At 28.1% G+C, this 25,428-nt stretch overlaps 3 protein-coding genes across 5 annotated transcripts; 1 reads left to right on the top strand and 2 right to left on the bottom strand.

The window, feature by feature from the left end:
• LOC145749491 (uncharacterized) lies at nucleotides 1–6,760 on the bottom strand. Of its 2 annotated transcripts, none has more exons than XM_082565271.1 (14): nucleotides 6,657–6,760; nucleotides 6,285–6,375; nucleotides 5,848–5,910; nucleotides 5,501–5,661; nucleotides 4,614–4,755; nucleotides 4,358–4,426; nucleotides 3,852–4,020; nucleotides 3,461–3,564; nucleotides 3,055–3,355; nucleotides 2,813–2,938; nucleotides 2,428–2,565; nucleotides 1,435–2,060; nucleotides 920–1,213; nucleotides 1–286 (listed from the first exon to the last, which is right to left on the bottom strand). In XM_082565271.1, the coding sequence occupies exons 1-14, from the start codon at nucleotides 6,695–6,697 to the stop codon at nucleotides 167–169; spliced, it is 2,445 nt and encodes an 814-aa protein (XP_082421397.1). In that variant the 5' UTR covers nucleotides 6,698–6,760; the 3' UTR covers nucleotides 1–166. The 2 variants fall into 2 exon arrangements, with proteins under 2 accessions (XP_082421397.1, XP_082421406.1); XM_082565280.1 differs by having other exon boundaries at nucleotides 920–1,210.
• A 666-nt stretch (nucleotides 6,761–7,426) lies between these two features.
• On the bottom strand, nucleotides 7,427–18,141 carry LOC145741753 (hepatocyte growth factor receptor-like). Of its 2 annotated transcripts, XM_082559794.1 has the most exons (18): nucleotides 17,910–18,141; nucleotides 15,429–17,710; nucleotides 14,991–15,151; nucleotides 14,610–14,762; nucleotides 14,134–14,241; nucleotides 13,727–13,881; nucleotides 13,486–13,586; nucleotides 13,178–13,299; nucleotides 12,625–12,756; nucleotides 12,069–12,210; nucleotides 11,645–11,777; nucleotides 11,017–11,237; nucleotides 10,584–10,753; nucleotides 10,180–10,293; nucleotides 9,870–9,992; nucleotides 9,463–9,643; nucleotides 8,783–8,847; nucleotides 7,427–8,212 (listed from the first exon to the last, which is right to left on the bottom strand). In XM_082559794.1, exons 2-18 carry the CDS (start codon nucleotides 17,708–17,710, stop codon nucleotides 8,157–8,159), a joined length of 4,419 nt encoding a protein of 1,472 aa, XP_082415920.1. In that variant the 5' UTR covers nucleotides 17,910–18,141; the 3' UTR covers nucleotides 7,427–8,156. The 2 variants fall into 2 exon arrangements, with proteins under 2 accessions (XP_082415920.1, XP_082416640.1); XM_082560514.1 differs by lacking the exon at nucleotides 8,783–8,847.
• Nucleotides 18,142–18,596: 455 nt separating this feature from the next.
• On the top strand, nucleotides 18,597–25,427 carry LOC145741882 (coiled-coil domain-containing protein 81-like). The gene is made up of 17 exons (XM_082559591.1): nucleotides 18,597–18,833; nucleotides 19,067–19,285; nucleotides 19,404–19,501; nucleotides 19,668–19,826; nucleotides 20,206–20,294; nucleotides 20,411–20,469; nucleotides 20,727–20,871; nucleotides 22,030–22,097; nucleotides 22,381–22,673; nucleotides 22,747–22,854; nucleotides 23,046–23,129; nucleotides 23,373–23,458; nucleotides 23,616–23,694; nucleotides 24,197–24,321; nucleotides 24,390–24,491; nucleotides 24,682–24,849; nucleotides 25,139–25,427. The coding sequence occupies exons 1-17, from the start codon at nucleotides 18,755–18,757 to the stop codon at nucleotides 25,233–25,235; spliced, it is 2,058 nt and encodes a 685-aa protein (XP_082415717.1). The 5' UTR covers nucleotides 18,597–18,754; the 3' UTR covers nucleotides 25,236–25,427.
• The last annotated feature ends 1 nt before the right edge of the window (nucleotide 25,428 follows it).

Here is a 25,428-nt window from a genome sequence, read left to right as displayed (position 1 = left end):
ATTTAGAACCAAATTTTAATAATAAACATAAAAAAAATAAAGATTTTGAATTTAATTATTTTTTGACAAATATTAATTTTTCCAATTAAACAAATAATTTTTCATTTTGCGTTTTAAAAAATATTTTAAACACCCTAAAAAGTTATTAGGCAAATTATAGTTTAATTTATGCATTGGCTACACGTAAATCTTTAAACAAAACTTCTTCATAATTTCCATATTGAGTAAACAAAACGACAGCAGTTTGATTTTTTTCATGAATGTCTTGTATAATAGCAGGATACGACTACAAATAAAAAAAAATGTTAATACTCGAAAAGTTCATTTTACTTGAAAATGCTTTTTATTTTAAATTGAAGCGATAGATACAAATATGATAACATTTTTATTGTCTGTTGTTTTTTTTAATACACAACCTACAGTTTTTAATAATTTTATTGTTAAAATCGCGTTATCTTTTATAAACAAATAAACATAGTTATGTCGTTTTACCCAATTTACAAAAACCGCCTATTTTAGTGAAAAATTTATTTTAAAATAATTTGACTTATACAGATTTTTATCATGAAGTTTAAATTGAAAGGGGAAATTTAAAATCCAATTTTCTTATAATATAGTTATTTACATAATATTACAACAAAAATAAGGATTAATATTGTTTAAATTAATTTTCAAAAATATCACACTTAATACTATACTAATAACTTAACCAACAACTAATATTTTAATATATTTTTATATACAAGCAACTTATATTTTTATATACCTACAAAGCTATATTATATAAGGACGATTATAAGTAGATAAACTACATTAAAACATAAGTTGTTAAAATTGTTAACCCTTCTTTACATACTATACTAAAATATATTAAAATACCATAAAAATATTTAAAGTAATAAAAAGTCAAATTACTTACTGAGTTATCTTCCCAATAAGTTGCGAAACAGGACATTCCTTTTTTCCACGTCACCATATTTTTATTTAATTTATTTTCTGCATTTTGATTTTGTGGATTGTCATCGGTTTTGCTGTAACTTTTGGGTTTGTAAAAGTTCTGAGTTGGAAGTTTGTTTTTAGTTTTGGAAGAAGTTTCTGATGCGGCAGAATGAGTTTTTAGCTGTCTTCCTGTTTCTGCCAAGGTCAAAGTTTTCTTGCTTGTGTTTCCGGCAGAAAAAGAACTTTCAGATGGTTTATTTGTATAGTTTGACTGCTGAATATATAAAATGTAAAAATACTATTTTAAACAAAATAATGGTGAGTAATGGTCAATATTATATCACAATGCCAATATTTATTTAGGCTTTCAAAAATGATAAGGCAACTTTAGACTGGATTAAAATACCAAAACACAAAGGTTACCCGAAATTTATTTTGTTTAGAGGGTATTTTTACCTTTCAGAATTAATATTAAAAATAATTTCTTATACTTACATTGCTTTCTTGTTTTTGAAATCGTGGCGCTTTTTCTTGATCAACATTTTTAAAACTAGTTTGATCTTTGGATTCAAATTGTTTTTGTTCACCTTCTCTTTTCCGATAAAAATTTCTGCTATTTTTTATTTCAAATCTATCATTTTGGTTAGAATTTCTGTTTGAATAAACAGCATTTTGCCCATATTGCCTACTTCTCGATGTGTTTCTATCATAAGAATGTTGTTTTTCGTTATATTTGTCATTATATTGTCTACTGTCACCACGTGATTCAAGATTAGTAGCTCTATCATTTTTGTATGAATGTCCCCCTGTTTGTTTATAATTATGATTTTGTTCATATTGTTTGGTATTCGAACTGTAGTTAGACCTTTTGTCTTTATAAAACTCTTCATTTTGCTTGGGTTTAAATGATGATCTAGGCTGGTACTGTTTTTCTTTGTGGTTATTATTTTGGTAAGTTTGCTGCCTGTTGTTGTCGTAGCGATTGTTTTTAGATTTTAAATCGTCTGTTTTTTTTGTGTCTGCATGAGATTGTGATGTGGTGTTAGGGTTAGTGGTTTCAGGTCGAGAAATTTTATCTTGTCTTGAAGGTTTACTTTTGTTAGATGAAAAACCGTTGTCACCTATTTAAGACAATAATTTAAACTCAATTTAAAAACAGTATATAAAAAAACTTGGATCACTTATACTTTACGGTTCTCCGAAAAACTCAGAATGTAGAATATAACAGATAATTAAGTAGAACCATATAGTCTAGAAAAATTTAGCTAGGACCGAAAGTCAGAGAAAGAATTAGCAAGGTGCATAAAAAAATTATCTAAGACTGTAAAGTATGCGAGAAAATTGGAGCCAGAGAGTACAAGAGTTTTTCTAAGAACTGTAAGTGATCCAAAAACTTTAACAATTTCGTAAAATTCAGATAAAAAATGTTCAAATAATGCCTATGAACAAAGGTACAAATCAAAGATAATAAAAAAAATTAAAATTTACCATTATCACCCCCATAATTTTCAACCAAGCTTAATTTTTTTACATATTCAATTATTGATTCCTCTTGCAAGTCGTCCCCATTTAAAACATTTGCATTTTGTTTTGAATTTGACGAGTAGGATGTTTGAGTATTGTAGTCTAAACATAAGAATATTTTTAACACACCTTAAAACTGAATACCAATTAATATAGTAAAGACGAAATAATTTTGACTAATGGGCAGCCTTTATTCAACATTGCTACAGGATTTTTTAACTAATACATATTATTATAACAAGGGTTAGAAAAATAAATTTCATTTAAAACAATCCATATATTAAATTATGCAATAAAAAAATCAATGTAAAAATCCTAAAAAGGTTCTTTAAAACAAACAAAATTTTACCGATTTTGCTGCTAGTTTGTCTAGGTTTAGAAGAAGTAATTTTGGTTTCAAGAAAGTCAAAAAGAGTGTTAGAGGAGGGTCGATCTCCATCTCCTTCTTCATCATCTCTTCCACGTCGACCACGACCTGAAAATTCCAACACAAATTAAAATTAATATTTAATAATTTTTAGTGATAATTTAAAACTAATGTTTTATAAATAAAAAGTTTTATTAATTAAATAAACTGAATTCCAATCATACCTCTTCCACCTCCTCTTCCTCCTCCTCTTCTATTTCCTCCTCTCCCCCCTCGTCCACCTTCTCTACCCCCTCTTTCACTTTCTCTTTCCCTTCTGTTTCTTCCAAAATCATTGTTTTCATGTTGAGTTTGAATATCTTGTGAAAAATGCTTGTCAGAATGGCTATTCAAGGTTTCGCCAGATAACAATTTGTCTATTGCTCTTTCCATATCATTATTGCATTTTTGGTACATTGCTTTTGCCTCATTAAATGAAAATCCCATTTTCTCCATCTCAAAACAGTTTTTTTCATCATCCTTGGTCTTTAAAAATAAAATAAAATTTTACCTTTTAAGGAATGTGCATTTTTTAAACATTTTAGCTTTAAAAAAATTGTTTTATTTTAAAATTTTAAAAGTTTTTATTACAAATGGTTGAAAAGTAGATCTTGGTGTTTTTGCTGGTTGGTTTGTCGAAAATTCTTTTTTTCTCAAATTTTTTTCGTATGATTTTTCAATATTGGACTGGTTGTCTTCAAATAGTAACAAAAATTAAAAAAAGGGGATGAATTAAATATTCACATCGAAAATACTTTAAAATAAATATCTTGAACAATTTTATATTAAAAATCCTAAATCTTTAAGCTAAACCAAAAAAATTTGGAACACTTAAGCTGTATGGTTATTGCCAATATTCTTTTTGTATTTTGTAGTTCTTATTTTTTTCAAGGAAAATGATTCAAAAATGAATAAAATAATAAGTCAAACAAGTTTTGTTTTAAATTTGCTATGGTTAATACAAATAACTTATGTAATTTACCAGGATGTCTTCGCTGTGTGAATGATTTATCAGTGGCAAAATCCCTTTTCTTTTTTATTTCGGCAATTGCTGAGGTTCTTTGTTCATCAAATTCACTAAACTCTTTTTCACAGTTTTTTGTTTCCTTTGGTTGACTTGATTTGTTGGTGGTGCGATAGGAAGATATTTTCTACAACAACAAAAATATTATTTCTTGTTGTAACTCTTTTTCCATGTTGTAACTCCTTTGAGTAAGAAGCTTTAAATGATACAAACTTTTGCCAAGTCCAAAAAACAATGAAAGATAAACTTTTAGTTAACATTTCCAATAATATTTTTTTGCCCAAGACAACGTAGGCGAGGTTTGGTTATGGAAACAAATGTGGTCTTAAGTTCAGGCACGTAAGTTTGCCCACATTTAAAATAAAAGTGTATACAAAATACTGTTTAAAATTTAAAATACAAAATTAAATTATATTAAAAATCTAAATTAATTTTTTTTTAAATTACACAGTATATTTACTCACCTGGCCAAAAGGTACAAATAGAGGTGCAGATTCCCCTATGTTTGCTGATCTACTAAACCCACTTGCTAACTTAAAATTATAAAAGTATGTTATTAAAAAAACAAAAATTAAAAAAAAATCCAACAAACTTTTATAAACAATTTTTTTTTAATAAAGTATGGACAAATAACCTACAAAACATGTATTTCTTTATTAAAAAAAATATACTAATTTAAAAACTTGTAAAACTTTAAATAATTTAAAAACAGAAACCTACTTTGGTGGCCATCCACTTGTTATAAATATTTTCCACCCTTCCACCCAAAACCTTAATATTCTTTTCTTTTAATAATAAAATACTTTGTCGTACTTCAATACAACCTAGCAAACATATTTTTGATCCAGGTTCTGTGTTTAAGCTGCAACGCAAATACAAAAAATAAATAGCTAATTTATCTAATTTTTTTTTTAAATCCGTTTTTAACTAAAAAAATGTTATATTGTGCCTAAAAATAGAAAAATAGGTTTAGCTCTACTTAATTTTTGTACACATTTGCAAACTATTTTATTTTTAGTTCATATAAAATTTACTGGAGCAAAAGAAAATTGGATTAATTTGATAGAATGTAGTGAATATTAAATAGATCGCTTGGATTATTGGAATGCAGTAAATCACAGAAATCAAATGTATAATAAATATTTAAAATTAATCAAATGGAAGGAAAGAATGGCATGAATTAAAAAGTAACCCAAACATTCACCTATTAAGAATACACTTAATACACGTCACCATTCACGTGATCTATTTGATTTTAGACACTTTTTTTTGTATATATCCTTATCCTTAATGTGGGAAAGTCGAATGCGCGAATTAAACACAGAGTAACATAAGTTACCCCAACCCAGTCTCGAGTTGCCTGTGGCAGTTTGGGATATTATAGATTATAATTGCCCAATAATTATACTGCTGATTAAGTGCTGGCTCAGCAGGAGTTCATACCGTTTATAGCACCTTACTCAAGGGCGCTACAGCATGAGATCAGTGGGGATTGAACCCACGACCTCATGTGTGGTGTAACAAGTGTTCTTACCACTACACCACGCTGCCAGTTTATAGCTACCACTTTACTATATATTGTATACATTTGCTTTATGTCAATTCACCTTAAAGACTTAATGAATTCCTTTTCAATTGCATTACAGTGTTTATAACCATCAGTGAGAGTAAGTTGAAGCATTCTTGGTGCATGTTTTGATTCTTCATTTTCCTTGGGTGCAGAAACATTACGAACTTTCACAACTTGTAATACAACTGGACCATTTATCTAGTTTATTCAGTAAAAAAATGTTTGCTACTAAAACAGGAAACTACTTTATAAATAGATTTTAGAATTTTGACTGGCAAAGTTTAAGGAAGTCTTACTTAAATAAAAATTTTAAAAATTGTGTGCCAAATTTATATACATATGACAATATTACTTTTACAGAAGGCATATAGCATAATAAAATACCTCATTAGGTTTTTTCTTTTGCAAATCATCTAAAACTTTTTCACTTGTTTCAGCAATATCAATCTAAAAATATAAATAATATGCAACATTTATACACTTAAACCTAAACATAAAGTTAAATTTGTTGGTCAAACCTTGCCTTAGTCGTCTTTTGCAGTTTGAATTATTATTGAGCATATTGACAGACAAATTAACCTGCTGATTAGTGTTTAAGCTTAACCGGAGTTTGTTACCTACTATAGTTGCTTACTTTAGGTCACTACAACATGAAAGCAGTGAAAATTGACCCCGTGTGTAAAGCCATTTGACCCCGTGTGTAAAGCCAAATTAGCCAAGTGTTCTAACCATTACACCATATCGCCCGACATCATACAGTCCCAAAACCTTATGTTTCATGCAAATAATAACTATATTTCACATTAAATTAAAGTACATACATTTAGGGCAAACTTAAGTAGATCCTGTGTCGTTGGTTGCTGCTGTTTTGTAAAAGATTTGCACAATTCCACTCCATCTTCTGTTAAATTCCTGCAAAATAATTACTTAAAAAGCATTTAAGACGTGATAAATTTTACACATGAACATTTATAATAAAAAAAATATTTACATATTAAGAAATTAAACTTAGAATGTGAAACTAAACCCCATTATTGAAATAGTTCAAGTAATATAAACAACTTTAACAGTTCATTCTGGACAGGCAAATTAAAGTACCAAACACACAGACATGACAGACAAACAGGGATTTAATTGTGTTTAACCAAGAGACCTTATAAATAAAGTTAAATAAAAAATATTAAATAACTTACCACCCCAATTTATTAGCCTCCATCACAACAGTTTTTGCCATTATACATACGAGAAGCGCCTTAATACATTTGATAGTACTCGTTGTCACGTGCAAAAACAAACGCGTTATTGGGTGACGTCACGATAATCAGGAAAACGAGAATAAAGTTTCGTTTAAGACATGGCGCTACGTGGTAAAGGTAACTGGTTAGAACAGGCGACATTGTGGTGTTTTAAAAATATTTTTTGTTGTTTTTAGTGTTGGCAACATAAAGCCTAAAATAGTAACCTTTTACAAATATTCAAATTCTATTATCATTAGGTCTATTAAAATTTATACTTATTAAAATTAGGTAAAATAGCTTATTAAAAAAACACAGTTCACGATTTTTTCAAAAAACGTAAGTAGATTCTTGGGTATAGAATTTGTTTGTGATCACTTCTGCCTAACTCAATAAACTGAACCATAAGGTCAATAAAACTTAAAAATGGTTGGGAAATGGGTTGGGGTAACAAATCTACCCAAACAGAAATTTATCAACGTTTATTTTAATGGACTAAGTTATACTTTACTTTAAACTAATGAGTTCTACTACATAATTTAATGTAGTCTAACAGAACATATATAACAGCAAAAAGATTATTAAAAAATTTATTAATTAAGTTAAAATTATTTCATATTTACATTATTAGAAATAAAGCAGCAAAATTACAGAACAAAAAATATTGCATGATATAAAAAAAAAAAATAAACACCAAAAAAATATAGTGTATAAAATAGGATCAAAAATTAATTAAAAATTACCGAATAAAGTAGTTAAACTTCAAGTAGTTAAATTAGTAGGGGCTACTTAACATAGATTTTAATTTTAACCAAATTTTAATTAAAAAACAAGTTTCTTGTAAAAGTACACAACATTAAGTACTACCTATAAAGAATTATAAAGTTCACAAGCATAAACATCAAAAACAATAATTTTTTAAAAATTAAACTTAAAGATAGGAATATTTTGTAAAAAAAAATCTATATTAAAAAATTTTGTAAACAAGTAATTTCAATTGCTTTATATAAATGCTAAATTATAAAATACAACGAATTAAGGGGTTGGCACTAAACACTGCTAGAATTACAGAATAATTATGTTGCGTTTACAAAAGTAGTAAATATACAAAAATGTTTAAAAATGGTTATAAAAATGGCAGCACCGCATGCAAACAGTATAAGGATTAAAAATGTGCATAATTAGTACCAAGAAATATTAAACAGTGGTACTATTTACAAAATAACATAAGTTTAATGTAGTATCTTATTATGTAATCATATCAAAGTACCTCATAAAAAATACCTCACAAGATTTAAGTACTTAAATTAGATGACTGTGTATTTAAATACAGAGGAAGCTTATTGGCTGTTGACATGAAGATTTGGTTTAATATTATAACCAATATAATAAAGTTATTTTTTTTAATAAAAAGCATTTCAGGTGTTGTATAGATCGACATCTATTTCTTTGTACTTCTTATTTTTCATAAATAAGATGAGTATCCATGTAGGTTACGTTATCAATATGTGTTCCTAAAAATAAAGAAAATTACCAATTTTGACAGAAAAAGGTGTTTTAATATTTCATATTAATGTTATTTTTTACTAGAACTACATATTTTAGTATTTTCCTCTTTTTAATGTTACAACGAAACACAAAAACCAACCAATCAACAATAGAAGTGTTATTATCAAAACAACCCAATAAAAATGTTTAAAACTAAGGTTCAATAACTAAGCTTATGGCATGTGCATGCTATATGACAATGTTAATTTTATACAGCCAATTGCTTAAAATTACTTACCTAAAATAATGAAATTGTTTTATGACAAATTTTGTAAATGATTTAAAAATGTAAAGTATTAAAAAAATTTAATTTTTTTGCTTGTTTTTAATAAAAATATTCACTAAACAGTTATAGTAAAGTAGTATACAATTTGATTTTGTTAAAATTAAAAATTTAACTTGTCATTAGAATTACTTTTTACTTCAATAAAATTAATTTTAATGAAAACTACATAATTGGAATTAGTGTCTACTTGATAAGTGCTAATTAAACTGATTTGGCAGAAATTATTTTAAGCATCTACTTTTTTACATACCAGGTGATAATGGACTACTCTTCTTTCCATTTTTAACTAATTTATTTTCCTGTTTTGTTGAATTCCTGATAAAAATTTAAATGACAAGAAGAAATTACTCATTATGTATTCATATAAGACTTGAGTCTTTGTAACACCATTTGTCAGGGCATTTAAAAATCAACAAGGGAATTTAGATTATAAAAACTAATAGGACAAAGGCAACTTAATAAGGTCAAATATGGTTTTGTAACTAACACAGTTTTTTATGATTAATTATTTATAAAAACTACTACTGAACGATCTTTCAAATAATGGAATTACACAAAAAAAATAAGTTAAAAAAAAAAATTTTGTCATTTACACTGGCTTGTATTAAAGTCCCTTAAAGTAAATTTTTATAGTATAAAAATATTACAAAAAAGGATTATTTAAAAAAATATATTGTGAGTTCCAGTTTGTTATAAATTCACACTATTTATGTTAGGTTTTTCACTAAATTGCATGTAAGCATTTTAAATGTTACACTAAAGCACAACACTGATATGTGCTAAAGCCATGCATACATTCTTTGTTAACTACATTGTTTTATCAAATATCTTAAATCACTTTTAAATTATTTTAAATTAAAAAAAGAATTTAATAAAATTTAAAAAAAAAATTAAAAAAAATTTAATTTATTACAAAATTTAAAAACTTACTTATTAGTAATAAGGGGATGAGATTCATGATCTTCATGTTCATTTTGTTGAAAAGGTTTCAAATAATCATCGTCAATGTTAGTATTTGATTTGATGCTCTGTTGAAGGGGTAAGGGTGTCTTTCGCTTTGCAGTATTGTTTTTGGGTGTGTCTGGAATCAAATATCCTTCACCATCCAAATCTAATTAATTGGTAACAAGTTTAGGTTTAAAAATTGCCTTTCAAAAAAACAAAAAACTTCTTTTCCAAATTGTAACCGAAATTTTAAAAAATCCCAGTCACATAATTTTTATTATAATTAGAAATGTAAAAATAAATCCTGTAACATTAATATTAACAAATAATTCAAACACCTATCTAAAAAGTGATTTAAATAACAAAGATCTAAATTTTTAATATTAATTTACCAGGTAATGGGGATCTACCAGATTTCGGAGTAGGCTGGTCATCAAACATTGCAATCCTGTTTCGTGGAGGAGGTACAGGGCTACTTTCGGCCGTTTCAAACACAGATGGGGAATTAAGTGGTACTAAAAACAATTGCAAAATTATGGATATGTTTCAAAAAAGTCAAAAAAAATCTTTTTTTTCTAAGAGGTTTAAGTAATTTTTTGTTTTGCAGTATAAAATTGAATTATAATTAACAAAAGAAAATAAATTTTATTTTATCAGTGTGCTTTTATTCTTAAATTTTTAAACACAGTTGTAAAAACTTACAAGGGCTAAAAACATCAGGTGGTATTGAACCACCAGTACTTCTACTCTCCATTGATCTAACTAATGATGGGTAGGGATGGAGTCCTGATATGTTGATGTAATTCACATCCAAGGCTATAATAAGTTAAAATAAATTGTAAAATTACATTTTTAAAACAATAAAACATTTATTAGTTAAGGTTGGATAATTAAAATTTAATTATTGACCTTTTAATTTACATAAAAAAATTAAAATATCGTGTCGGAAAGATAAAAAAATTAAAAAGTCTGTATTTTTATATGTTGTCATTAAAAAATGAAATAAAAAAAAGGTTGAATAACTTACAAGTATGATAATAACATACTACCATTTAATTTTACATTTTTTTTTACAGTTTTTGATACTCACAAAATGCTTTACATACTTGGGTAATGTATTCCATAAATACTGCTGTAAATGTGCTCGATTTCAATGACAAGTATCTTAAAAGTAGGTCTAGTATCTTCACTGGGGTGCCAGCATCGTAACATCAAGTTATAAAGTTCATCGGGACAATATTGGGGTTGACGCAACCTTCTTCCATCAAGAATGTAACTAAAAACAAATCAATTAAAAAATTATAACTCCACAAGTAAGAAGCATATAAACATTTAACCATATTTTAAACTTATAAAAAGTATGCCAGTATTATAATAATTATATCAATGAAAAGACCACTTGAAATTGTTAAAAGCGATAAAAATTAAAAAAAACTTAATAGCTTATAAAACATATTCAAGAAAAGGATCTTGAAATATATTAGACCAGTTGGGCTTACAATAACCCTTTTAAAAAAATTTAAAAAATTTTAAATTTACTTTACAACATCGAAGGCATCCACATCTGGGTAAGGGGTTACACCTCTAGTTAGTAACTCCCACATCAGTATTCCAAATGACCAAACATCGGTTTTCGTGGTAAATTTTTGTTGTTGTAAACTTTCCAGAGCCATCCATTTGACTGGCATGCGCCCAGCACTGTCATGGGGTTTGTAATATTCTTTCTCATAAACATCCCTTGCTAGGCCAAAATCTGCGACCTTTAAATATAAAAATAACAGTCAATTTTATAATAATTATATAAAAAAAATGTTTTATTAAAAAATCAAAACTAAAATACAAAAAATGATTTCAAAATATTAAGTGGGTTATTTATTTTAACTCTTTACCAAAGTTGGTTAAAATTTTTTAAACCCTAGTAAGTACAAAAAATTAAATTTAAAGTCAACACAATTTTTTTATTTTCTTAAACATATTTGTTTTGTAATTGATTTTAGAGCCCAGACAAAAATTAACAATGTCATTTATTTATTTTTTATCATATATACCTATACCTTAAATACAAAACCAATAGCCAACAATAGATTACGCAGATGTTCGGCGCAAATAGCAATACAAATGTTAATCTACCATAAAATTTCTCAGTCATTGTTAACATAACACTTACTTTGACAATAAATTCCTCATTTAACATACAATTTCGAGCGGCCAAGTCCCTGTGTACAAAACGTTGTGAAGCTAAATATTCCATTCCTTTACAAGCCTGTAATCCAAATCCTACCAAGTCTTTGACAGTAGGACTGAAAAACAAAAATTTGAATATTATTTGTTATACCATAACAAAAAAACTTTTTTTAAACAAATAAAAAACTAATTTTAAACAGATATATTTAGCAGACTAAAACTAGTTAGTTAGCTTAACACAGACCAGCTCTTGTTTTTAACTTTAATTAAAATAGATCAAATTATTATTAAATAAAAATTTGAAAATTCTGTGTTTTAAAGTATATATTCAAAAAAAAATGTTTTAAAGCTTTTTTCACCTACAAATTATTTAAATAATTAAAAATTTACTGTTTAATTGTTTTTACTTGTTTTCTGGGTTTCTGACAAATCTTAATATATCTCCATGTTTCATGTAAGGTAATACAACCATTGGTATTTGTTCATTTTCCATACATATTCCAATTAGGGTTAACACATGTTGATGTTTAAACGATCTCATTATTAAACCTTAAAAAAAAATATTTTTTACATATTTATTATCTATATATATATTAGTACATAAAAAATCTAACAAAAATGTTATGTATCAATTGTATTAAAAAAATGAAAACAAATGTTTAGGGTTCAATTTTTTGTAATCAAAAATAAAAAAGAGAACTAACAAAATCATATTAATAACGTCGTGTTAATGATTTTTTAAGTAGCTAAAGATAAATCAATGTTGGGACAAACTGTTTGCTAAACTAAATTTAATATACACCTACATGACTGTAAAAAAACAACAAAGCTTTTCCAACTCAAGGTTCTTGAAGTTGAGACACTTTGTAAATCATTAACTGAAATGTGTTAAAAAAACTACAAAAAAATCGGGCTATAGCAGCCAACATTAATTTTTTAATTTTAAATATAATAAATAAAAACCTTCTTTGAGAAATGATTCAATGTCATTGGCATCTTCAATTCTGGATAAAGTCTTAATGGCCACTTTTTCGTGGTAATCATTGTCAGGATGAATAAGCTCCCCATGATACACAATGCCAAAGTGCCCCTTTCCTATGACATATTAGAATAATGATTAACCAACATAAAAATGTCCTTAGTTCAACATAATAAAACAAACTCCCTTTTTATAAGGAGAATGTAAATGGCAGAATATCAATAAATGGCTGATTTTGCTTTTTAAACGATGTTCACCATATTTGTTTGTTTGCATAATTTAGGAATTGTTTGGCTATAATTTTCTCTATATTCAATATATATATAAATAACACTATAGGAGTTAGTTGGTAATATTTCCGTTAAAATTGTGTTATGGAAAAAACACAGCCATTGATAACAAATTAGCTTAAACAGCTTACATGGTGGTAAAAATTTAAGAATAATAATACAAAAACATTTAATCAAATGCGATAACAATATTACCAAAAAAATTGTTATAATGTATATATAGCCTATGTAAAAAATGCTTACATACCTAGTTCATCTTTTTTGGAGAAATTTAGCATTTGTCTGGCAATCAGCAAACCACTAATTTCTTGTAAGATTTCAGGAGACAAAAGAGGTTGTTTGACATCCCCAGGTGACGGACAATACTCTCTAAAAAAGAGGTAAACCAACTTAAGATACATCCTATTAAAAACAGTTATCAAATTTACTAATGTTATTAATAAATTGCATTAAAGTAAAATGGCTGGTTAGTTAAAAAAAAAATATTTTGTTAATAAAAAATTTAGCAATTTACAACTTTTGCAAAATAAAAGGTTAATCAGCAAAATTGTTTACCCGGAGGCCACATAACGAACAGTTTCATCATGACGTTCTGTTTTTTTAGGTTTTTTTCGACAATAACAAAATATTGCAATAACAGCAACAATAACCAACACCTAAATATATAATAAAAATTTTATCGAATTTCTAGCTTTATAGAAAATCAAGTAAGTACAGTAAATACAGTATCTATTATTTTAATTGCTCAAATTAAAATTTTTTTTTAATAAATAAAGTTTATGAATATATTTCTTACCCCAACCACAATACCAGATATAGCAGCAGTGGAAAGACCGCTTGTGTGAATAAAATCAAGTGAACCAGGGTGAAACGTAATGTTTTTACCCAAATACACAGTTACATCAAGTTTGGATGTGTCATCTTTTAAATCGGAAATTTCTAATTCTGAAACTAGAATGTTAAAGAAAAGTAAATTATTTATTTTTTTGGGTATTTAAATTAAAACATGTGTAACTATGATTTGTCTATACCAACTTATGGTATAGACATTATCTTTATTAAATTATAGCCTTATATAGTACTGAAATGTTGGTAGAGTTTAAATATAGCGCTAAAAAAAACTAATAAAAAGCACTCTTTAAATAACTATGGCATTGAGCTAAAATAACTAAAAATTTTGTCATTTTTTTCAAAAAAACTAACCTGAACAGGCCAGTAAACCCGGGCGCACCTCCAAATCTTTACACTGAATATTTTTACCAATATTAACTTTATAATCCCACTTCGAACAACCAGTAAGAAGATTATCACCTGAAAATATATTTATACTTTATCAATATAGTTATATATTTACAATATTGTTTTTCATATTCATTTATCCGCAATGTAAAAAAACATACTTTACAAAATAAACATAAAGTAACACTTGTACCTCTGATCTTAAATAAACATTGTTACCTTAGAAATGGGATATTATTGATTATAACTGCTTGATAATTAAAACTAATTTTTAAACGACTTGGCAGAAGTTAATACCATTTACAATACTTTACTTAAGAGCGCTACAGCATGAAAGCAGTGGCTATCAAACCCAAGATCTCAAACAAAGTGTTCTTACTATTTTACAATGCTGCCAGCTAATATTTTAATTATCTAACTAGTAAAAAGTTCTAAATTACCTTTAATTGTGATATGGTATTGATTGTCTTGATATAAGGGATTTTTAATTCCCACCCAACTTTTAATTGTAGGGGTTTCATGAGCCCAATACACTAACTTTATGTTGTAGCCATCCATTACAAACTTAATATTCCCAGTAAGAATTGTGTGATCTATAAAATGCATGTTTTTTTTTAATGGTTTAAAATTTTAATACAAAAATCTTAAATTTTGTTAAAGTAAGTAGATTATGCACTTTTCATGCAAATACTTAAAATTTAAAAAATAATTAGATAACGAACGACTTTAGCATATACATACCGTATAAAACATTGTTTTAAGATTATATATAATACTGTAGGAAAAAATAATCTTTATTCGTTAGTAATATGTTAACACACCTGTCTGGTTTGGGAAAAAATAAGGGGAAGTAAAAGTGAGTAAAGAATTTGTGATCGTGGTGCACTGAACCGTTTTTTCAAAACCCGCTGCAGTTATTATAGCATATGGAGTTAACACAGATTTAAAATACTCTCCCAAAATATGGACAGTTGTTCCACCCCTATAAAATAAATAAAAATGTTAAAACCATGTTTTATAAATAAAAGAGTCTATTTTAATGAAATCATGTGTACTTTATTACCCTTCAACAATTTTACGACCATAAAAGTGATAAAATGTTAAAAATATAAAAGAAACAAAAACAATAAATCATGATTATAAAGTAATAGTAACTTATAATTCAAACATAATTATAGAAATTAAGGTTAGAGTAAAAATACTAAAAAGTATTTCAGCAAACTGTAAAGTAATGCAAAATTTGAAAACGACCAAAAAACCTGTATATTGTTGACACATGCTTTTGTTCAATGTCTGGATTTTTTTTATATGTAAATTCCTCCGACAATTTCCATTCTGTACCATCAATAAAAACTTTAACAAGGCTATCCAAGGATTTAATTGATTTCTTTAAAGTAGAGCATGTTATCTGTTGCGAAGATCGCGATGTCAAATCACATGTAGTCCCCGCCACTATAATACTAACATTAGTCCCTGAGTCAAGATTTTGGCCAATAAATGTTAAAGATGTTCCTCCTATTTCAGGACCAAAGTTTGGTGAAAAACTCGAAACAGTGATATTAACAAAAGAAAAAGGTTCAGCGGATAATGCCCTGCCTTTTATTTCGTATACTTCGTTGAATATGTCACGACCTGGGTTTGGTGAAAATATGGAGAGACTAATGTTACCGCTGAATGGTACTGCTGATTGATTTGTAACACATTGTAACTCCCCGTAACTTTCTGAAGGTATTGGAATGCATGGGACTTGCCCTCCAATCAGCAATATTTTATCTGTTAAAGACTTGTTATCAACAACCTTCGGTGTGCTGTGTCCAAGAGCTTCACCATAAATGGTTATTAGAGTGTTGCCTTGTATCGGACCAGAATGAGGATAAAAACCCATAACAACTGGAGGACAAACAGTTTGATTCCAATTACTTTCACATCTATCTTCTGTTGTGCAAGTGTGTGTTCCTAAACAATACCCACACTGAATAAATTTGCTTAACATGCACTGTCTGCACGTCGATGCAAGTCCACACAACAAGGAAATATTAATGCTGTACATAACTTTACTGTCCAATGCAACCAAAGCATCGTTTTGCGGTGAATATTTGATTGTATTAATATTGGAGCCATTTAAAGGGATTTCAATGTTTTCAATTCTGCTGTAAATGTTTTCACCGATTTTGTAAAGATTTATGTAACTAGTAACTGTACCAAGTGCAATAATGGTAACATTTTTGTAAACAAAAGCCTCCATTGATCTGAATTGAGTATTCTTAGACACATTGCTAAGATTTCCATTAGTAGAAAACAGAGCTTTTCCATTATACGTAGGATCTACGTGAATGTTATGTAAGCCATTTCGGTCAGATAGATTTGGGCAGTTGGTTGCTAATTTTCCTTTAGTGTGTGGACTCCCGCAGCGTCGAATTTGATCTTCATCGAATAAAAATTCTAAGCCAGGCGCAATTGACTGGTTTTGGCAGGCTTTATTTGCCTCCGAAAAATAATTTTCAACCTTTGACATTTCATAATAGCAGAGCAGTGTTCCTTGACTGTAATCTATTTGTGAATTCCCATCAGCATCTCCTGTCAATATAAACAACATAGCTGTGGATTTGTCATCAATTTCTTGTGAGACAATAAAGTCCATTGCAACATGGATCAATGATGCATTGATGACATAATTTAATTTATTGCCTTTTGTTTTGCAACGTAAAGTCAGCTCAGAATAACTGTAAAAAGCTCTATCATTTTGACAAACGCGAACCAATCGAATTTCTAACTTTTTGTTGGATTTAATTTTTTTGCGTTGATTTGTCACAAAATATGAAAATCCATTGTAACTGAAACCATAAATATACCTTATTTTATAAGTTTTTGCATAAAAACTCGACACACTTATTTGTGATAAAATAGTTTCTTTAGTGTTATTATAGGTTAGTGTAAATCCATTCAATGCTTGGTTTAACATTTTACTAGATACTGATTGCTGCTCATTTAATAGCAAGTTATCATCCAATGTCCTTGCAAAGTAGAAAACATTTTGATTTCCCGGACCAGGTGCAATAAAACCAACAGTACTACCGGAGCTACTAACAATAGAATCTGAAGCTTTAAAGGGCCCATCAAGTAAAGTTACCTCTTTTGTTATATTATTTTGAAAATGCTTATAACAAAAGCCATTGTTTAAAGTTCCACAGGATATTATTGCATGATGATCATTATCAAGTATTAGTAATGGAACTTCATTTACAGAATTCTCACATTTTGTGAAAGTTGTATTTACGCAACTTGTTTCTACAGGTGAATTTGGGTATAAATAAGTTGCTTTAAGTTGCAAATCGGTCGATAATTGGTAAAGTTTGTTCACACCACCAACATAAATATTGTTATTGTTAAGAGCAAATGAGAATAGTAGTGATCCATTTGCGGTAAATTTAATAACTCTTTTATCAGTTCTGGCCTCTCCCAATACAAAATTTTGAACTTGAAATAAATATATAACTCCACTTAACAACGTGACCTTGAAAATATAATGAACTGCATACATCTAAAAATTACAAAAACTAGTAAATAAGGTTTTTAAAACACTAATTTCAATGGATTATTAAAAATTTATAAACCTAATTTAAACAAATGTTAAGAATATTATTAAACCCATTCAATTTTAAATTCTTCCCAAATAGTAAAATTTTGCAAATTTATTTATAAAACGTAACAATTTTGTTAAACAACCTTGTCAGTATTACCTTGTTCGTTTACATTCTTTGCAAAAACTGAACTCACAATCTTCAAAATTTTTGAATTTTGTTTCCCTTGTTTAAATTTTGCTAAATGGTTTACTACGCTCAGACGCACCCCACGCAAAAGTAGTATCGTCAATATTTTTACTTTCTCTACCTGAAGGCTTTCTTATGAAGAAAACAAAAAAGCAATTTAAACAAAAATCTACTTATTAAACTATATTTTACTACAACTTATTTTACGTGACTTTTTAGAAACTTCTAATTACAATTTTAGTCATCAAATTCTTAAACTTTCTCCTTACGGTATATGACTATGATGTCATTACGATAAAACGAGAATGTTTTATTAATCATTTTACAATTACAAAAAAAGTTCTATTGTTAACAGTGTCATCAATTATTAAAAAACAAGCCTACCTAAACTCGAGTTTTAGTATTTTTTTATTCAGTAAATCTTACTTTGCAATTTAAACTGGAAATTTGATACTATTTTAATTATTAAAACTGTAATGAATTATAACAATATTTAAATATATTTAAAAAAAACATTTTTAAGTTAAAAATATATAGTTATTCATGAGGATAAACTAATGTATGCTCTATTTAAAATTGTTCAACCATGCCATGCCGTGAACCAATAAAAATTAATTTTCCATGGTTACGCATAGCAACACTGCCGCCAACTTTAGCATTTCCGATTGATTTTGTACTGCCCCTTTAATTACAACAATCAATAATAAGTAAATAACAGTAAAGAACGTGGCCTGGTAATTTATTTATATACAGTCAATACGGTAAAACGGAAATGCTAGTTACTTTCTGAATATTGCCCCACAATAAAGCAGAATATGCCTGAAGTTATGCATAACTTGGTTTCGGAAGCGAAAAAGAATCGATTCTCGGCCATACCTAAACTTTCAGAAGAAGGTAAATAATAAAATTTTATAAATATAAAAAAATAAATAAAGAGGCTTTTTTATAAAATGCATCTGCAATCTCAGTTATTGTAATACTGATTACATTTGACTTTTATTATGCTTAATCACTTAATGACTTAGGCCAAACTTTTCACTTCTAATACAACTTTTTAATTTTTAAATAATCAAAAGGGATGTAAAGCAAAAAATTTAGAACTTGAACCTTTTTGTATTTTTTCCCAGATATCATTAGTGTTTGGGACACAGTTTCTGAATATGTTGAACTTCAAATGTGTTCTCAAAAGGGTGTCAACATACCCAACTTGGGAACCTTTACCTTTACCCACAAGCAAATGGACATTGGAAATAATAAATTTATTTTAATTCAACGACCCGTGTTTGTGTTGTCTGAGAAATTTGCTCAGACCCATGCATTACAATACACAAAACATCACACAACGGGTATAAGAGCATATTATTTAAATTTGTTTATGTTAAATATTGTTTTAAGTTTTTAAATATATAATCGGATACCATATTGTATATTTTTTTTAATTGGTGTAAATCTGGTGTTATTAAGGTGGCATTCCTGTAGTTCAGCTGAATTTTACAGCCCTTGCTGTTGAGAGTGCCTTTGATCGAGATACTGTTGAAACCTGTGTTAGAGAAGTTTTACAAGTAAATATATATTGTTTTGTTTTTAATTTTTTTTTTTTTTTAACAAACTAAACAAATTTTAGGCATTTAAAACTGGGCTCAGATAATGTGATTTACCTTGCAAATGATTACACTGCCAAGTTAAACTTCACTAATTAAAATTGTTAAAATATGAAATGTTTTGCAGTCTCTTTCCCGAGCTGTTGCTAATCTTCGCAATGTTGAGTTTTTATTCAGTGGTATTGGAGTTTTGTCCATCAAAGACTCAAAAGTAAAAATGAAGTTTTTTAAGGACTTTCTCAACTCGATGGATGGATCAGGAAACCTCGTTAAAGTTTTAGAGAATGTAAAAAATATATTTTTTATTTTAAATACAAATTGATGTTTTATCTAATAGCCTACTAAAATATTATTAATTCTCAGGAATTATTTACCAGTCCTTCTTTTTGCAATGAAATGTTAAAAAAGAATCCAGAGAAATTGCTTTTAAAAAAGGTAGAGAAATATATAACAGGAAGATCGATAATTTAAATATCAGGCAATTGGTTTTTAAAATAAAAACTAAGTATGTAGTAGACAGTTCGACAGCTTATAAAAAGGGTTAAATTTATCACTAGAGTTAAGAAATATCCAAAGTAAGGATTTTTAGATAAAGATTAGACTTAGAGGGTAAAATAAAAGCCGATTGCTTTAAAATATATTAATTTTTAAACTTTATTTTATAGAGACCTGGAACAGCAGACTCAGTGATGTCGAACCAAACAACTTTAAGTGCACAAAGAAGGCCAGGAACCAACACTCTTACTTTGCCAAGGTAAATATTTATCCTAAAAAACAAACCTATTTAACTTCAGCTCTATTTTTGATAAAACCAAGGTTAAAAAATTATTTTTAGTATGTTTTGCTATAAATTTTTTAATTTTTGGGCAGGTTAAATGGGAGACATGAAGTTTTGCCACCAATAACTGAGCATAATGAAGAAATGGGAGGTAAGTTAACTTTTATAAATTATATATAATATATGTAATCTAATTTTAAAAAAAATATTTACCCACCAAATGGGTATGTGCTGTAATTTAGAAATCCATTACCACCAACAGAATGGAAATATAAATTTTATCAAAATTAGTTTGGAATTTTATTATAATTAGTTTATAATTTTATCGTAATTAGATAATAATTTGTTCTGTAATTTAAATTTATAATTTAACAAATATTCAAATTAAACTAACCTAAAAATTAACAGAAAAAATTCCTCTTCCTCCTCCATCGAAACAATCCAACCGTGAAGTAATACATCCCCACCCAGTGGTGGGTGTTTGTTTGACTCCTGACGAGTTACAAAAAGTGTTGCCAAAAAGGGACGGAGTTCGTGGTTCACCTGCTAGAAAGTAAATTAATTTTTTTAAACAACTATTAAAAAGTATTGGTTAAATTCTGATTTTACCTAGAAATTAAAGAAAACATAAATTTAATGTTTGACTCAATGGGTCTTCATGATTAGGAAAAGCCATAATATTGCATAAATTCTCCATAAAGAATTGTATTAAATACCCTATTTTAAACAAGCTGAAAAAGTAGGCACCTAAAAAAGCCTAGTGAAAAAATTCTTATTGTTCTAATATTAAGCATCGGCCTTACATTAAAAATTAAGTGGAAAATTACTTTCCTTAATTGGAATGTAAATATTTTATGGCTCTTGGGTACACATAAGTAACTTTAACTCAGCTTAAACAATAAATAACAACTAATAATTTTATTTTTTTATAAACTACATTTTTATAATCTTTAAAAATATTCCGTAATAAAATATACAAATACCTAACAAGTTTTTAATACTCACTCGATTGATCTCATTCAAATTTCCTTTGTTATCTTCATGTATTGTTTGTATTGTGAGGTAAAAAGAAAATTGGAAAATTATCTAATAATTGACGACCGCGTTCAGTGTTATGTCGGATGAGTAAATACAAATATCTCCACATGTTTTATTACTCTTGTTAGTACAAAGGCAATTCCACATTTCCTCTAGGCAATCATTTATAAACGACCTTCTCTTTGTAGACACAGGACTTTTTATTACCCACTACACCTAACTACAAAAACGTACCAATAGGTTGCTAACCATCTCTTTCTTTGTCAATTCATTTCTTTTTCTAACAAAAAACAGGTTGTATGCTCATCAAAGCAAATACAAGCCAGAACAAAATTATCACACCTTTTAATATCAGATAAGAATACTGCCAGTTAGATTAGGGTATTAGTAAAATGACTACTTATAATTGGGATAGAACGAGGTTGCCTAACTTAGCTCCTAATGCTCAGCCTAATATTAATTTAAAATGGAGGCACAGATTAAAAGCGCCGTATGCATTATATCCAGATATGAATGATCTTGTTAGGTTTGTAACAAATTGAACAAATTAAACTATTTTTTATGAGGTTGATGTCAAACTGTTATTAAGTAAAGTGTTTTAAAAAAGATAAAATTTTAGGAATAAAATTACCCATTCTATTACCAGCTAAAAAAATTTTAAATTTTGTTTTAGAATGAGTAGTCCAACAAACAATGGCTCACCAAGATCCCCACACTCACCGAGACTCGAGGAAACAACAGGTGGGAAAGTTACTAAAAAAAGTTTTTCTATAATTTAAACAAGGTTTTGTTGTCAGATATTCAATTTACCAATTAATTTGATTGTATTAACAAGACAGTGTGTGAAAATGGTTGTGGCCATAACAATGAGTAACTGTTGCCCTACATAAATGCTCTGATAATTAAATGAATTAAATATTTTAGTATTTAAAGTACCTTAATTTATTAATTTATTTTTTGCAATCATTAATTTAATACTTACATTTATTTTTCGAAAAATTGTAAATTGAATTTTATACCAAAGTAGTGTCACCCCAACAAGACGATGTCTGTCCTGCATCTGCTCCTCTTCGTACTCCTGAGCCACCTGCATCTCGGAAGTCAAGAAAAATGTCACGGGCTAGCATCCCGATTTGCACCTCACCCAGTCATCACCACCGAGCTGGACAAGAGCTTTGCTACTTGTGTATGCAACGCTCGATGAGAAACATTCCCGTCTCTTTTGAGGAGGAAAGAAGAAGGAAAGAAATGGAACAGGATGCTCTTCTCCAGCAATATCAACAGCTGAAGGATCAAGAATCAATTCTTTTAGAACAAGTATGACATTTTAATATTTCCGATACTTTATTAAATTATTTGAAAAATATCAATTATTAACTTTATAATACAGGCCAATCAAAACACTGTTAGACAGTCTAACCAAAAGGTAGCAGCCTTTAATCTTGGCGTGGCAGAATGCATTAGAAACACAAGCAGCAAACGATCTACTGATTTTGTGGTAATTTTTTTTTGTCAAATTTATAAACTTAGTTTGCCATAACATTGAACTATTTATTTTAAGTGATTAAACTTGTATTTAAATCATTAGTAGTTTAACATATAGAATAAAAATTTATCTATATTTTATTGTCAATATATTTTATTCCGGCCCAGTTTTAAAAAAGTACCTAAAAGGTGAAATATTTTTAGAAATCTTATGTGTTTCAAAATCGGCCACTGACACCGTTAAGATTTTACAAACAGGAAGAATACAGCAAGGCATTGGAAGGACAGGTATGTGATATGTTGTTTAAAATTTACATGACATACACAATACAACAAATCTCTGAACACTGAACAACATTTTATAAATAACAATCATGATGTTTGATGAAAACATTCGGAATGAAAAGCTGTAAAATACTTAGATGCTTAATCTTAAAACAACTAAATTCTATTTAGTTAAAAAATTTTACTCAAAAAAACTGTGGGTTTCTTTAAAGATTAATATATTTGAAATAAATAATTATTTTTAAGGTCAAATTGCGACATACACGAAATCGTCGTGAACAACATGATCGTGAGTTTCAAGAAAGATTGGAGCAAGTACAACTAGCAGAAGAGTAATCTAGTTTTTCTTTTAGTTTAAATATAAAGCATATTTAAATTACAAATAATATTCCCCAATGGATTCCATGATAATAAAATTCTTTTTTGTTGGAAATGTAGGTATTATGAGAATGGATAACATAAAAAAATTAATGTTTGTTTTATATATAGCCTTGCCACACAGAGAGAACAATTTCTAAAAGTTAAAGCTGACCAGATCTCGCAATATCAAAGGGCTCTGTCTGCACAGGTATCAATCCTAAATGTTAACTAAGCATAAACTACATAAAATTCTCGAAATAGTTAAACCATCCACAAACGTTAAAATCGTTAGTAGTGATTGACAAAGCAGGAAAAATCATAACAGTGTGTGCTTAAATATTAGATACGGGTTAAAAAAAAATTAGCAAGTCCAGAAGAAAGTTCAGAAAGAAGACATTTTAGTATTCCAAAACCCCAGCTTCTTAATCCATTTGAAGCAAAGGATCGGGCCAGAAAACACAGAGAAAAGGTTGAAAATACAAATTGTTGAGGATAAAATTACAAATAATAACTGAGGACATCACAAAAAAGTTTTAATTTAGCATTAAAAGATTATAGTTTTAGTTTTATATATTGTGATACAGCATAGATTTTAGTTCTGTACTAAAGTAGTCTACCAGATTTTTGCCAGATTAGGTTGAGTTTTTTTCATCTACAAAAATACATTTTTATAGATATTTTATATTTTTGTGCTAATTTTTTCGATTTAGGTTCGAAGCAAGCCGTTACCTCTACCCAAAGCAGAATCAGATTCAAAGGAACCAATTTTTGGTCGTTTTGATGCCACGAACGAGAAACTATTAGAACAACGAGAAAGATCACGAAACTTACTTAAGTAAGTTAATTTTAAAAGCAGTTTGAATACTTTGAATTTGATATTGTAAATACAATTATTTTGTTTAGGAGTCAACTGGATATGGTGGCGGAAAAGAAAAAACAATCAATTTTAAATCACTTAAGCAAACAGAAAGATGAATGTGAAATGCTGGAAAAGACCAAACAAGAGTAAGCTAAATTTTAAAGTTCAGACATAAATATATGTGTTGTATTTTTTAGTAGTTAAACCAAAAAATGTTAACGTTCCAATATGGGTTACCAAATTTCCATTTAACGGAGTTAGTTTTTAATAAACTGTGCCAACCTATATATACAATGCAAATAAGAATCTTTTTTTTAACCTTTTTATATATGTAAGGTTAATTGAGGACAGAACTGGGGCATTCAAGCGATCCTACGAGATGAGAAAATCACTAGAGGATAACTGGCAAAAACATCATTATGAGAAGTTGAACCGTGATGAGGAAGACAGATCACGGATGCGCACTCCAGGGATGTTAGTTCTACAACAGACTGAGAAATACAAGTAAGCTTTAGTAACTGTGACCTAGTAAAATTTACACACATGTTTTTGATTTTACCTATTAGTTTGATTTTTTCAAACATCCATACATGATCCCATATCTTTACCATGTGCAACAGTCTAACCCATGTATTGTTTTGTGCTATACAAAATTAAATTTTAACTGGCAACATGGTTGTGTAAGGTGTTATAAAAACAGTAGGCTATTAACTTTTACCAACCAGAAACAAAAAGTTTTCAACCAGAAACTAAAATTACAAAATAAAAATATGATATAATTTTTTTTTCCTAGGCGTTGTGGTCAGTGCGAACGTAGAACAAACAACTGTGGTGAATCCAATATCTGGAGCGAATCTCGCTATATTCCTGGATCAAGGTTGATGGTTTAAATTAACGCACAACAACAACAAACAAAACATTAAAAGAAAAATTAAATGTTGTACTTGTCAGCTGTATGTACATCTGCTGGGAATCATGTCACTGTCTTATAAATTATATTTGTAGAAACATGTTTATTTAAAAAAGCTAAATTAAAAATAGAAAATTATATTTGTTTGTCTAATAAAAAACGCTCTATTTGCA

Source organism: Corella eumyota, chromosome 1, assembly GCF_963082875.1.
Source record: "Corella eumyota chromosome 1, kaCorEumy4.1, whole genome shotgun sequence".
Classification (NCBI taxonomy): Eukaryota; Metazoa; Chordata; class Ascidiacea; order Phlebobranchia; family Corellidae; genus Corella; species Corella eumyota.
This window is presented reverse-complemented; position numbering and strand designations above follow the sequence as displayed.

Coding starts and splice junctions, on each gene's coding strand:
- LOC145749491 (XM_082565271.1), bottom strand. CDS start 6,697: ATGGCAAAAACTGTTGTGATGGAGGCTAATAAATTGGGGTG. Junction 6,376..6,656: donor GAGGCTAATAAATTGGGGTG/GTAAGTTATTTA, acceptor ATTATTTTGCAG/GAATTTAACAGAAGATGGAG. Junction 2,061..2,427: donor AAATTATGGGGGTGATAATG/GTAAATTTTAAT, acceptor TGTCTTAAATAG/GTGACAACGGTTTTTCATCT.
- LOC145741753 (XM_082559794.1), bottom strand. CDS start 17,710: ATGTATGCAGTTCATTATATTTTCAAGGTCACGTTGTTAAGTGGAGTT. Junction 12,757..13,177: donor CTCCAAAAAAGATGAACTAG/GTATGTAAGCAT, acceptor AATATGTCATAG/GAAAGGGGCACTTTGGCATT. Junction 11,778..12,068: donor GTCAGAAACCCAGAAAACAA/GTAAAAACAATT, acceptor TTTGTTTTTCAG/TCCTACTGTCAAAGACTTGG.
- LOC145741882 (XM_082559591.1), top strand. CDS start 18,755: ATGCCTGAAGTTATGCATAACTTGGTTTCGGAAGCGAAAAAGAATCGA. Junction 19,827..20,205: donor TCGTTAAAGTTTTAGAGAAT/GTAAAAAATATA, acceptor TTTATTTTATAG/AGACCTGGAACAGCAGACTC. Junction 23,130..23,372: donor GCAAGGCATTGGAAGGACAG/GTATGTGATATG, acceptor ATTATTTTTAAG/GTCAAATTGCGACATACACG.